Genomic DNA, 14,721 nt, shown 5'->3' with positions numbered 1-14,721 from the left:
ATGAATTTGCATAAAAATTCTGTGTCTGAAAGGATGCATGAAATTAGCTTAATGTTTAAAGTTTTTTTTCTACTAGTATTTTTAGGGTCACAATCCACAGTGATTGCCCAAGGCCATGTCTAGACTTCCCTGATCAGATAAGGTATGAAGTAGAACATGTGTAAGTTAATGTGTACTAAAAATATACTGTAGTTAAAGCACATTGCCTTCAAAGATTTGCCTAAATGCAGCTTCTGTCAGAGAAGTTAAATGAAATATTTCTCTGTAATCCCCGAAGTCCTTTGAAAGTGATTTTGTTTTGTGCCCATCTGCAAACTGGCAGTTCCCAGCTATGATGCAGGATTCAGAAGGGCAATTTGATACTGACAAACACAACCAAGAGTTGTGAGTCCATCCTGCATGGTAAGTTTCTGCACAGCACGAAGTCCATCTGTGACTGTGGTGACACATGTGGCTGCCACCTTGAGCAGTGGTGGTATCACCAGCTATTGGTGGTGAGCTGGACACCAGAGGTGCCAGCATGGAGTTCCTCTTTGTTGCATGAGACTGTAGTTGTGTTCAGCCTTATAAACACCCTGATGAGAAACCCTGGAGTAGGAGCTGCTTGCTCTGCCACTGCCTCAACTTCCAGGGGCTGCCCTTGTGTGCTCAGAAAGAAGTCTTCTCCCTGCTTGTAATGGGAGAAGAAAACATGATTGACAAGTAAACACTGTAGGGCCTTTCTCAGGAAGCTAGTGCCTCCAGCTGTCTCTTTCAGAGCCAGAGGGCTATCAAAGGTCTGGAGAGGGCTGTTTGGTCACCTGAGGAGCTTCCTTGCCCCACTGCTATGGCTAACTTGGAATAAGTCATGCAGGTGTGGAGGTTTGCTGGAAAGGGAGCCAGCACCAGTGGCATAGCTCATCGGTGCTCTGCCTTGAGGTGCACTTACCAAAATGTGGCACTTGTGGGGTATATAGCATTTATACCAGTCTTTATTAGATCTGCGAGTCTTATTTCTGACTAGTATCATGTTCCCTGTGAAATACATAGTGTGGGTCCCTGTGGGTACCCACCGTTGAAAATAGCGCATCTTCCCCCAGCACTTTGGAGGGAAGCAAAAGCTTGTGAACATTCTACTGATATTTTAAGTTATGTTATGAAGTATCCACTTATGCAATTTCCCAAAACTGCCTTGCTTGGCAATATGTGTGGAATTCTTCTCCATTTACATACTGATCTGATAACCAGAGAACTGGACTTTATGAAGACCTTAGTGAGTGTTCAAATGATCTGTGAGATTAGTTTTGGGAAACAAATGCTCTCTCTTTTCCGTGATGGTAACAAGAATTAAAGGGGCATGGAGGTTGGCCTGTTTGTCTGGTAAAGCTTCCTTTCATTGCAAGCTGAAGTGGCATTTGAGCTGTGTTTTTTTCTGAAGGCTAGGAGAATATTTTGGAGGTACATGATTCTGTATTGGTTCTATTGTTGCTCTCTTCTTGGTAGTGTGTTTTAATTAGGAGCACCTTCTGTTTCACCAAGTGCCTCTGCTCGGCTGTGAAGGGAATGTAAGAACAGAGTGTTTGTCAGTGATGGGTCCCTTACAAGGGCTGTGCTTTGGTAACCAAGTTAATAGTTCTTTTAGTGGATAGATTCAAATATTTTCTGACATTGGTGGTATTATTGGGATTTAAATGAACCTGAAACCTTTAAAGAAATCCCTTTGCCAGGTTCTGTCATCTACCTCAGTGAAAAATCTGGCAGTTTGGGTTTGCTTTTATATGCCACCAGCCTGCATCCCTGTGTTTAGTGAATTTATAACTGCTGTAACTAGAATTTGCATACAAGAAAGCAGACAGTTTTTATTCCTGTAGCTAGAATTGGAACAACTGAGCAAAGCTGTGCAATCATGACAGCATTGTATAATTTGCTTTTTCTGCAGATCTGGTTTTGTCTGTATGGAGAAATGGGGTGTAAGGAATTTGTACAAGTAACACTTATTAGTGGAGTGAAAGATCTGTAGATTGAAAATGGCATTTTCTAGCCGGCTGATGGCAGAAGCAGAATGCTGAGTTCTCATCTCCTCTTTTATCCTGACTTGTATTAACCTGGAACCTGCTGTTCTTTTTTTCTCATTTGTAAAGTAAAACTGGTGTCACTCAGGTTATAGAAAGCGGGCAGTGCCGAGTGTTAACTGGTACAGCTGCTGTGATTGAAGCCATTTTTCTTGCTGTATAGCCATCAGAACTTGTTTCTTACTCTTTTCAAAACTTCATATTCCCTGTTCCGGTCTTACTAAATCATTTCATACCTGCTGGACTCCTTCTGCCATCTTCCACTAAAAATAGGATTCAGACTGATCCATTTTGTATCAAGGTTCCTTAAATTCTCCTTTGCTGCCTTGTACTTTAAGCAGTTGTCTGCAAATACTCTTAAGTGAGAGTCTAATCCCTGATGCCTGATGAAAAAGTCTGGTCCTGCATTAGCGCCAGCTTTCAGGGAGGAAGATTTTATGTGAAGTTTTAAGCTTTTGAGCATTTTGGTGGATTTGCTTCAAATGCTTCAGATTCGAGACTGACTTGTTACGGGGATGACTTTAATCCTATCTGCTGAACTTGGAGCCTGCGAAATGCAGTGTGTAGCAGTAAATTGGGACATGCATTTTTGTAAGCAAAGACAACATTTTTGCCATTTTTGTTAACCACAGAGCCCCTCCCAGGAACAGGGAAGCTGTTTCATTCAAGAGCCTGTGTGTGTGGAGTTTGCTCTGAGTGGTTCCTCCTTGTGTTGTCAAACACAACTTGCGTTGTGTGGGCAGGGCTGAGAATTGAGAGATAATTGCAGACTAATGCAGAACTGCACTTTCATATTGCAAGAGTTTTTGTGAAGTTCTCAGATTGAGAATCCATCTTTACCATGAACTGACATCTTCAGTGAAATTAAGAAAAATACATATTTTTATAAATGAATGTACTATGTATGTGCTAGACTACAAATTCTCCACTCACACAACCAGTATATTGAGGAAAGGAGTTTTTTAGACTTCAGGTGATGCTGTTCTTTCCAGTGCTGCATAAATATTTCCATTTCTGTTCAGTCTTCTCTTTTGGCCTCTGTGTGGAGCCTTGTCTGTAAAAGAGGAGACCAGAGTTAACATAGCCTGGAAATGATTTAAATTACTGATTTTTACTAATTAAATCAGAAAGTAATAAACCTTTATTTAAAACATGAACTTTTCTTTCCTAAGTTTTTATGTTATTCAGACTTAACCTATCACACACACAGTATCACAGTATCACAGTATGCTAGAGATTGGAAGGGACCTCGAAAGATCATCTAGTCCAATCCCCCTGCCGGAGCAACAGGTTCTCATTATAAGGTACTAATATTACCAGATACAGCTTTTAGACTAAATCTGAAGCATGCTGTTTTTATGCCTCAAGCAGCTGCTATTTAAATGCTTACATAGCTAATGTACATAATTCAGAATGTTCATGTTTAATTTTTAAAAGTGACAACTAGTGGAATTCTCTACCAGTTTTTGTTGTTGGATTCCCCCCCCCCCCCCCCCCCCCCCCCCCGTGAGTAGTGTCAACCTGTATTACAGTAAGACATAGAAACCAACTATAAAATGCTTAAAATACATAAACTATTGCATAGCTGGGAAAACTTTCATCCAAATGTTTTGCATTTAAAAATCGACTGCCTTTTTAACAAAAGAAGTCTCTGCAGTTTGCATTGAAGAACCATAGTGCTCAGTGCTAAATTTTAAGGTTTTAAAAAATTCCAACTTGCCTTTTTTGTGTGAAAGATCTGAATTTTTGAACTGCTGACCTGGCCACACTGCAGCAAACCTAACGCTTAGTTTCACGGCAGTGAAAGGCTTCGCATCTTACGTTACCAATCTTGCAATAAAGGGTTGGGCAAGACTGTTTAATGCTGGAAAATAGAATTAGGTTATTTTTTTAAACTCGAGTATTGCTTTGAGTTTAGGCAGTTGCCCGCCTCAAGGTGGCTGAGAGGATTAGGAGGAAGGCACACAGCCATGTCCCAGCCCTGATCAGTGCCGAGGGCAGCGGGGACAGCTCTCGTCTCCTCCGAGTTCTCATGCCATCTTTGCAGCCAGCATTCCAGGGCGCTATGGAATAAGGCTGCTAGAGCATGTGCCTGCACCCAAGTGGTTTCTGTCCGTGGGCTGTCATTTCAGTGCATTTTGCGGTTCCTGTCCACCTGCATTGCAGTGCACAGGCAATAAATGCACAGGAGGCTTGGGACAGCTGGAGCTGGGAGCTTCTGCTCTGGCCCAGTGGCACCATTCTTGATGTCTGCTTTGGTTTTCTGTAGAAGCCTTTTTGGCTTTTCGCTCCTTTTTTCATTGAGCTTTCCCTGTTAATATACGCATGCATCCCACTGGCTTCTGTGGGTGACAGATAAGGCTCATGTGCACACTTTCTTGCTTTTCATTGTCTAAATTATAGGGAGGAAACCCCTTTATTTTCCATTAATTCTGTCTCCCTACACATATTGACAGTGGTTTGTGTAGCTTTATTATAAAGAGAGACTGGTCTGGGCTGTGGTGGGGTCTCAATGACAAAGTTATGTGGGTCAATCTGCTGCTCGTACAGAAAAGGTTTCTACATTCATTTCACACACATGAATGCTTTTTTTTTTTATTATTATTTTCCTTTTTCCTACAGTTCCCTACATCCAGTGATTTACTTCATTTTCCAGAGTTAAGGCCCCCTCAAGGAGTACCAGTCAGTGCTGAGTTACATTTTAGTAGAAAGAGAACTTCAGGGAATTTCATTCAGAATAGGATAGATTTTAACTCGGAGCATTCTTCTGTCTGTGCTGGTAAGTATTAACACAGAAATGTGTTCGATCTGCCATTTGCAAAACAGATTTAGAAGAAGCTTCTAAAGCTTTGTAGCTTCATAAGCATGATTTATCATTTGTTTATTATTTGTTTTGTTACTTATTTTCATTTACTATGAAGAGTTCAGTACCATGCACAGGGCTATGCCTCCAGATGAAGCAAGCAGCAGTGGTTTCATCTGTGCTCCTGGAGAAGTGTATGCCATCTCAAAAATTAGACTGTTCTCTTCCAGTCCTGCTGTACACACACAGATTTCCACTAGTTTAGATAGATCCAAAAGAGTTTATAGATCAGGGTTTTTGCAGATGTCAAGTACAAAAAGAAATAGTGTGGTTAGGGGAGCAAAAGGCCTTCCTTGTTTTTTGCCTCTCTAACTACAAAAGGCCTGAGCTTGCTGCAGCATTTGCAAAATTAGGAAAAAGAAGTACCGTATAGGTCAGCAACAGAGTAGTGCAGCCAACGTTCTTTCACACTGTAAAATACAATATGAATTGCAGATAAAGACGTAAATTAAAAGGAGACCCAGAATTTTTAGAGTGAGCTCTAAAGATTGTTTTAAAGGAAAATATCATGGTTTTAAAAAACAGGTCTGTAGAAGATTGTCAGTATAGTGTTCCACTTCATTTACACTAGAAGCATGGGCTCAGTGATTTGTATTTTAATGGCCAAAAGACATGTGAAAGGACTGGGCAAGACCGGGCCTGACTTACTCTCTTCACTTGGCAGGAGGTTGTATTCTCAGTTTTTTCTGAGGGGCATGGACATGTGTGGCATGCCAAGTTTGTTCACTGTTACGCTGTGGGTGAAGTCTAAAGAAACTCTTTGTGTTTTGGGGTTTTAAGGGGGGGCATTGTTCAGGATTTTTCTTTTGACCCCTGCAATTCTCAGTTGGAAAAGTGTCCTGGAAGAATGGCCAGCCATTTTTCCAGTTTGTGCTTATGAACAGTGTTACGAGGTTGCTTAGAAAATCTTGAATTAAGTACTTTTAAAATAGTTGTATTTTACACTGAAAGTTAGGCAAAGAGTCTTAATGCATTATTAAATATTATTGACTATTTTTTGTTGAGTACCATATATTAAATATTTATCTAGTTACTTGTGTTTTTCTTTTGAAAGGTCCTGTGGGCTCTCATCAGCCGCAAATATCAGGGAAATGTGGAACGCTTGGATACACACAGACACGTGGAAAGAGTGGTAGTGTAGAATCCGATCTACAATTTTTAGGATTAAGTAACTGTCAGCAAGACAAAGGTATATGAGTTCTAACCGTATCATAAGTCAGTGCATGTTGCTTTGGAAAAGTCTCTATTTCTATGCTGCCTTAAGGAAAGAAAACAACCTATTGCTAAAACATTGTTCCATCCCTATTCAGACAAATTGTGCCTCCCTCCTGTGTAGTACTTTTCATTTGTGGTTTTAATTTGCAGCTCACACCTCTGGTATCTGCCTATGTCAGGGTGCTGTACAGAAAGTGGCACTGCAACAGAATTGGAACTTTTTTTGAAGAATTGATTTTTAGAGTTCTGTTACTGTTATAGGTCAGATTGTCCCAGCTGTTTAACAGCAGGAGTCAGGGCTGAGCTTTGCCCTGGTTAATGTACCCTCTTTGGTGCCGTCTGAGGTGTGGGGGCAGGCAGGGTGTCTCAGCAGAAACTTGTGCAGGATGAGGCACAGGGTATTCCTTTCTGCTGAGCGCAGCAGGTACGGGAAAATGAGCTCAGTGTGCTGCAGAAACACTGTGTTGGTGCATGCAAAGCTTTTAATTCTTTTAATTCGTGGTCGTCTCTCTATGGTTTTCACTAGACACATAACCAGGGTGCTGCTGTGTTAGGTGGGTTTTGCTGCTAGCTACAAAAGTGAGACTAGGGAATTGAGACTGCTCTAGTGGAAGGCATCCCTGCGTATGGCACAGGGCTGAAACTAGGTGTGCTTTAAGGTCCTTTCCAATCCAAACCACACTGTGATTCTATGAGTCTATGAATAGATGGTAATGATACCAAATCTATGGACAAAGATGCTTGGAGTGGTCCAGATGTATTGTACAAGGGGTAGAGCTGACAGCCTTGGTGGAAGATATGTAGGCACTTCATTTGCTGCTAGCCACTGATGGGCTCTAGACACTGTGCTTTTCTCTGCCTACAGGAAGAAAGGAGAAATTTCTTCCATGTGTTTTGCCTCTCTAACTGTAGTTAATGTTCTCTTCTCCTAGCCTTGGTCTTCAGAAGGCTGTCAGGTACTTTGCCCACATTTGCTGATTTATTTCTCTGCAAACACTTTTTGTGCCAGATATTACTGTTAACTGAGCCTTTCTTCAGTAGTACAACCCACACCTGACTTAGCTTAGTTTTGCTGCCTCAGGATACCTGGAGAGCACTGGGATGCTGTAGCTTTGGAAAGCAGCAGGAGACAGAGACCTTGTAGCGATCTGATTCGTAAAGAGATATTTTTTTTATTTTTTTTTTTTGTGCTGTAACTAAAAGCACAGTTGAATGATTTGCTTTGGAGTGACACAGATGACTACCAGGCTCTCTGAGTGCGACTCACATTGTCACTTGCTCTCACTCCCAGGCTGTGCTTTTCCCTTATTCTGGTTGTGCTAGTGGAATTGTTTGCAGCGCTGTTCTGTCAACAAGACTGCTGAGGTGTCCCAGCATACAAGGATCCTTCCAGAGGCCGTCAGGAACTTTGTTAAAACTTGTCCTCATTTTCACTTGCATGGTTAAAAGCTTAGGTGCATGTGGGGGAACATGTGTCTGCTTTTTATGGGAAACAATTAAAATGGTATTGTTCCACATCTACACTTACCTTTCTATTGTTGATCTACTGGTTTTTGGAAAAAAAAAAATTACAGATTTTTTTTTTTTTTTAAGGAAGTAGAATTTATAACATTTGTGCTTTATTTTTACTCTTGTATCACTGAGTTTTGAGAGTGATGGTTGCAAATTTTATGCAATGCAGCCTTGGGATATGGAGCAGCAAGCAACAGAACTGTTCAGTCCTCTTGCATAATTTGTTTTTCAAAATCTAGCTCTTTAAAAATGACTGGGGAAACAGCTTAGTCATAAACTCATTTGATCAAGTGCAAAAAAGGAAATTGATGTTTTAGGGGACAATGCAATTTGCAAAATAAAGTTACCTGATTTGTTTGTTTGTGTGGGTAGAATGCTGACCTTCAGTTTTTGACTGTGAAGATGGTGTGTTCTTTTATTACAAGACCTGTCAAAGAGGCTAATTACCACAAATACTATTTTCTTTTTCTTTGCTCACGTTATACCAACCTAAATTTTTCCAGCAAGACCCAGAGAAGTTTTTGCAATCAAGCAGAGAATACAATGCCCTTCCAAGGTCCTAATGCCAATATAGAAATACCTGTTACTTCTAATATCCTAATACCTGTGCAAGAAGAATATTACTCATTGCATTTGGCCTTCTTTCCTCTTTATTTGTATTTGGAAATGCAAATATGGAATTCTCCACACTCAGACGAGCTCTTTAAAACCTGCTTACAAACAACTGTGTCTCGAATAAGTAGAATCTGTGCTGATTTCATTCCAATTTATACTGAGAGCTAGTGGTAGAGATTGCTATTTATGGTCTGATTTACTGTCTTTGAAGACCTTGTGTAGATTTTGGTTAACCTGAAATAGTTTTGACTTAATTACAGTTGCTTTGCCAATTTAGCTGATTTCTTTCAAATACTTACTAAAGGCAATCTAATATTAGATTAAAAATAGCTTGTGTGCTCATCACTTGCTGATTTTGTATATGTTGTCCATATGCATTCTGTTTGGGTTTTTTTCCTCCTTCTTTGGAGTAACTTTGTCGTTACAGCTGCTTATAGGACAGTTTGTCAGGGCACTATTCTTTTTCCTTAATTAAGGAAGCTAACTACTTTTTAAAGGTACGAAGGTACCAAACAAGATGTTGTTCAAATGTATTTATAATAGTAAATTAAATTGTGTATATTTTTTTTAACGCTCATCTCATTGTAAAGGGTGTTTTCTGGTGTAATACAGAAATGACACATCAAGTTTATTCTGGTGTGTGCTGTAATCCTGCCCACCCCTACAAAGGACTGACATCTGCTTGTGTCTCTTCCAGGGGAGAATTTGCAGGAGAAACATGTTCCTCTGCAGCTGAAACCCCCCCTGGTAAGGCAACCAGCCCCCTGCAGGGGCCTGAATGGGACAAAACCCATCCCTCCCATTCCCCGCCTGCTGCCAGATAAGATTAAATTAAATTTGACAAAGTGGAGAAATGAAGAGTGCAAGGACACGAGGCTGAATAAAGCAGACGAGAAGCTTGCAGCAGCTGATCTTTCAGAGTTAAATGTGGACGATGAGGAAGTGGACCAGGAAGAGGTTAGTTTAAATATACAGCATATAAATTGTGGAGGGTTTTTTTTCCAATCAAGAGCCAGAAAATAATGTTTCTGACTTAAGTTTTGTGACACTGTCATCAGTAAGCAGATTTCCATGAGATACCATTGGGTGTCTGATAGATGCTAAATAAAGCAATAAAAACTGATGTGGAAGCACACTTCCTGTGTTCCAGACATCTCAATTTCCCTTGCTTTTCTCAGAGCTGAAGTCGTAATGTTTTCAGTTACTGTAGTACCAGTGCAAAACTGTGGGTCTTTATACAGCTTCTGTTCTCACTATTGTGACTTCAGGGACCCCAGTATAAGAAGGACATGGACCTGTTGGAACAAGTCCAGATGAGGCCGTGAAGATGCTCTCCACAAAGCTGGAGCACCTCTGCTATAGAGACAGGCTGAGAGAGCTGGATTTCTTTAGCCTGGAGAAAAGAAAGATCTGGGGAGACTTTAGAGCAGCTCCTAGTGCCTGAAGTGGCCAGCAAGAAAGTTGACAAGGACCTGTAGGGACAGGACAAGATTTAGATTAGATATGGGGAAGAAGTGCTTTCCTGTAAGGGTGGTGAGGCACTGGCACAGGTTGACCAGAGAAGCTGTGGCCGCCCGATCCCTGGCAGTGTTCAAGCCCAGGTTGGACAAGGCTTGGAGCAACCTGGTCTAGTGGAAGGTGTCCCTGCCTGTGGCAGGGGCAATGGAACTGGATGAGTTTTAAGGTCCTTTCCAACCCAAACCATTCTGTGATCCTATGATTAGTTTCAGGGATGGTGGGGAGGTGGAGCTGTATCCCCAGCATCCACATCAGTACACATCTAAACTGTTACAGCATCAATTACATGAGAAACATAGGTATCACCATGACTGGATTTTGCTATGGTCTTCCCCACATGCTCCCATGCCACACATCCTTAATTTCTGTCACAGTTCATAGATTGTCTGAATCTCAGGTCCTGTCTTTAGCACCTGTGGATCTGAGAGCATTTGCAGTAGGATTTAATGTCTTTGCCTTACTGCCTTTATCTTCCATACTCTAGTCACTTCTGAAAGTAACTTGCATTGGTAAACAGACAGGGGAAGAATTTTTTTAATATCAAATATATTCAGCAAAAAGAGTGTAGAATATTCAGTAACATGATTCTCTAGTGATTATAGATTTTCTTGCTTATTTGAGTAGGAGTTTTGCTTACTAGGCACTATTTTCAGGATTCACTTCTGTGTATTTTGCAGTTTTGTGCGGTTCTGTTGTGAAAAGCCTGAGATTCCAGTTGCCTGTACTTGCAGCTATTAAAGGCTTCCTTTAGCCTGTTAAAAAAGGATAAGAGTTGATGTATTTCTTCAGGAATCTCTTCCTGTGTTTTGCAGAATGAAGCTAGGATACAGTGTCACTGTGAATTTGCATTTACTTGCAGGATAATTACTCTTGTGAAGTAAAACAATGAAAGAGATTGTTATAATATTGCATGACCTGTGTAAATGGTTGGTCACATTGCCCAACAGGGGCATGTGCACTCCTGTGAATTGAACTGAACACTCAGAAACATACTTTCTTCTGTTTACAGAAGCTTTTTTTTTTTTTTTTGGTGCACTGAATAAACCCTGTCATTTTGTTTTCAATCCTGTTTAGATGAAGAATTCATTAAGATCTCTACGAAACAGTGCAGCTAAGAAAAGGGCAGTGCTAAGCAGCAACATTTCAGGTCTTGGAAGTCCCAATTCTGCTCTTAAATTTGATCTGTATGGGGGTTCCCCCTCCCATGTGTCCTGCCCGAGCGTGGATGCCTACAGCGAAAGCGGTGTTTACAGCCAGGAGTCTCTAACTTCACCCATGTCCAGAGTCCCCCACAGAAGAAGAATGTGAGTTGAACTCGTGTGTTAACTCTGAAATTCTAACACATAGTCTCTGCTGGTGTTAGATAAATATTAAAGGGAGTGAAACCCGTAATATGTTTGTATATAAGATTGCTTTGCTTAATAGCTTGATTTTTATAGGTGAATTATTTTCCTATCTGCGAATATGCTGCTGTACACGGCAGCTGCTTAATTATGTTATTCTAGTTTGTGCTTGCTTTTAATTTGCAAGAGTTTCCCAGTGCAGCCATAATAACACAGTGCAGTGAAGTGCTGCCAGCAGTAGTGAATATTTTATTAAGACTTTAGTCTGCCTTAGAAGGTATGTGACCCATAGCCTAAACAAATGAGTAAGAAGGAGAATGAGTTAAAAGGAAGGATGTAGTTTGCTTATTATAGCCTGGAAATTGAAGAAGGAATGGGTTGTTTTTTTATCATAAGAGGAAGACAGTGTAGATGTGTTTCTTATTACTGCAAATCATGAACTGTTTCCATTTTATTCCTGACAGACTATTGTTAATTTAAAATGCCTTCACAGAACTCTTCTAAAAAGAAATTGTGTGATGACATATCCTCTCTGACTTTAAAGAACAATGACCCACTTGGTTATGAGCAGTATAAACTATTCTTTAATGAAATAAAAAAGGTTTTGAAGAATTTTCAAATTTTGCAGTACAGAATCTCCTTTTCTGCTCTTGGAGCCCATGATAAAGCTGCTTGTAGCTCTGCTCTGAAGATATTTTTCTGGGTTTTTTTTTGGTGTACTAAGTGCATCTTTTTATTGCTGGCATACAACTGTATTAACAAAATAGGAAGGAAGAGAGGGAATATGCAAACAAAAGGGTTTTAAGACAAAGAGACTGGAAGGATTCAGAAACAGAAGGTTTGCTCAGTTCTTTGATCTCAGAACTAATTTATATGTATTACTACATATATGTAGCAATATGCATTACTGCTGAATCACAGTTTTAAGAATAATTTTTAAAATAATACATTAAAATGCTAGAACACCTAAAAAGCCAAGACTATAAGCCTCTGTGTATAATGTTCTTCCAGGCAGGGTTTTGGCTAAGGACATAACTCTAACCAACATGCCTTTTCCATTATTCAGTGAAACACAAACTGAAAGTTTTACAGGATTCACAGACAGAGGAATTCTGAACTAACAAGGAAAAGAGGGGACATCGGGCAGTAAGACTGAATTTGTAAAAGTGACAAAATATATTCCAGAAGACAAAATCTGGCAACAATAATGTAGGCTTTTTTTGTGCATTTACTGTTAGAAGGATCAGTTAATCTACTGGTAAACTGCCATGAGAAATGGGAGCTTGGCACTAGTATTAGTGATGTTTCTGGAGCGTGGGCTTTCCTCAGGATCTTAAAAGCAAGTCTTCTAGTTGTGTATTTCAGTCCTAGCAGATAGTGGAAGAACTGCTGTTTCCATGTGACTATTATGTAGTTAGGCACAGTATTCAACAGTGCAGGGCTTTTCCAGTCAGCTTTAATGTTCAATCACATCATCTTAAACAAGAAGTATCAAGATTGTCTGATAAATAACAGCATTTTTCTGGTGAATGTCTGTCTGCTAGACACTGAGCTGAAACAAGCTCATTTCTAGAAGTGAAAGGCTAATGGATTTGGTCACTCTCATTTGCCATTCTTTGCCAGATAGAAAAGGCCAAACAAGTCTTAGTTTTTTGAGTGTGTGCTAAATTTAATCCCAGTGTAAAGTTTACTCTCAAGGATTGTCTTTATGGTGTTCTTTGTAATGGACCTGCTCATCAAATAATCTCTACTGAGTTAAATTTATTTTTCTACTCAAGTGAACATTTGTGGAATCATACTGGAAATATTTGTCCATAACCTACATTGGGGAGGAGAAACTGAAATCTGTTGGTTTTGCTACATAGTGTTATTTATCTGGACTCTGACGAGTGTGTGGCATTGTACCTATAAAGATTTGTTTTATATTTTAACAGGTCAGACAATTTTCTACTACTTGGCAAAAAACCACAGACTGCAAGAACATTTTCTGCAAGAAACAGAGACCCTAATGTGACAGAACGTAACACCATCAGAGGTATAGCACTGTACCTTTCAATATATACCTTGCTTCACTGATGTGAAGTAACTTCTTCCTTCTGCAGATAAGGACTTGGGGGTGTTGGTCAATGAGAAACTTAACATGAGCTGGCAGTGTGCGCTCGCAGCCCAGAAAGCCAACCGTATCCTGGGCTGCATCAAAAGGAGCGTGACCAGCAGGTCGAAGGAGGTGATCCTGCCCCTCTACTCTGCTCTCGTGAGACCTCACCTGGAGTATTGTGTGCAGTTCTGGTGTCCTCAACATAAAAAGGACATGGAACTGTTGGAACAAGTCCAGAGAAGGTCCATGAGGACGATCGGGGGACTGGAGCACCTCCCGTATGAAGACAGGCTGAGAAAGTTGGGGCTGTTCAGCCTAGAGAAGGCTTCATGGAGACCTGATAGAAGCCTTCCAGTATCTGAAGGGGGACTTGGGTCACCAGCCTTGAGTGGTATGGTTTAATGTGAGGTGTCCCTGTCCATGGCAGGGGGTTTGGAACTAGATGATCTCAAGGTCCTTTCCAATCTTAACTATTCTATGATTCTATGTAGGAGAATGTTCATTTGATGTGTCTGTTCTTACTTGTTCAATGAGTTCCTGTCCCTTCATCACCGTTCATAGCATTCCTTGCTGGAAGAGCATCACCATCTTGGGTATCCCAAAGCAAAATATTCCCTAGCAGAACAAAAAATCCTGCTCTGATCCAAGTTCTCAGCTGAAGAAGAAAACACAAGAAGAATCTTAAAAGATTTCAGTATGGCTCATTATCTCATGAGGATGTGGTGACAGTGACAGCCACCAGTGCAGAACTTCAAGACAGATGGGCATGGGTAGGTGGTGGCAAACATACCAGTACCATCACATCTGCAGCCATGGGAAGTAAAACTGCAGTCTGGTGTTCTGGTAGCACCTGAGGAAGATGCCTGCGTCACTCTGGTTGCTGGCATTACCAGAGTTAGGTTACCTTGGTTATGCTTATCAATCCCTTCAATTAAATGGAGGGTTAGTTCCATGGAATTTGTGAAACATGAAGTAAAAGGCATGTATATGAAAAAACTTAGGTCATTTTAGGTATTATAATGATCCATTAAAGGATTCCTGAAGTAATTAGTGGTGTTTGAGTTTGTTATTTTGTTGTTCTGTTGGTTTTGTGGGTGTGTTTTTTTTTATTTCACCAAAACTAAGATGTTTCTGTTGTTTATAATTGTAACGTAAAAATGTGTTGTAAGACTTCTACAGGATGTGAATGTAAAGATTTCTTCTAATTAGCATTATATTATTTTCACTTAGTTGACTTATGACTTTATTTGGCTTTTAATGCTGAATTACTTAGTATTTGGTTGTTCATATTTGAAAGACTTTGAACTAAAAAATCATTTTTCAGCGTTTGAGTTATACTTTCAACCTGGGTTGTTCTGTAGATGAAAGGCTTTGCATGTGAAAAATTAATAGAGTCTGAGCACCTTTAGAATCATAGAATAGTTGGGGTTGGAAAGGACCTTAAGATCATCAAGTTCCAACCCCCTGCCACGGGCAGGGATGCCTCACACTAAACCATGCTACCCA

At 40.3% G+C, this 14,721-nt stretch overlaps 1 protein-coding gene across 1 annotated transcript in view; it reads left to right on the top strand.

Moving 5' to 3' along the window:
• The window catches only part of TOGARAM1 (TOG array regulator of axonemal microtubules 1), a 36,464-nt gene that overhangs the window by 5,353 nt on the left and 16,390 nt on the right, over positions 1 to 14,721 (top strand). Inside the window, 5 exon segments of the mRNA XM_062635561.1 lie at positions 4,674 to 4,830; positions 5,969 to 6,108; positions 8,884 to 9,213; positions 10,849 to 11,078; positions 13,052 to 13,152. Coding sequence (XP_062491545.1) covers positions 4,674 to 4,830; positions 5,969 to 6,108; positions 8,884 to 9,213; positions 10,849 to 11,078; positions 13,052 to 13,152 — 958 coding nt within the window.

Source organism: Pezoporus occidentalis, unplaced genomic scaffold (assembly GCF_034315485.1).
Source record: "Pezoporus occidentalis ecotype Australia unplaced genomic scaffold, CSIRO_AGI_Poc_V1 ctg46, whole genome shotgun sequence".
In the NCBI taxonomy this organism is placed as follows: Eukaryota; Metazoa; Chordata; class Aves; order Psittaciformes; family Psittacidae; genus Pezoporus; species Pezoporus occidentalis.
This window is presented reverse-complemented; position numbering and strand designations above follow the sequence as displayed.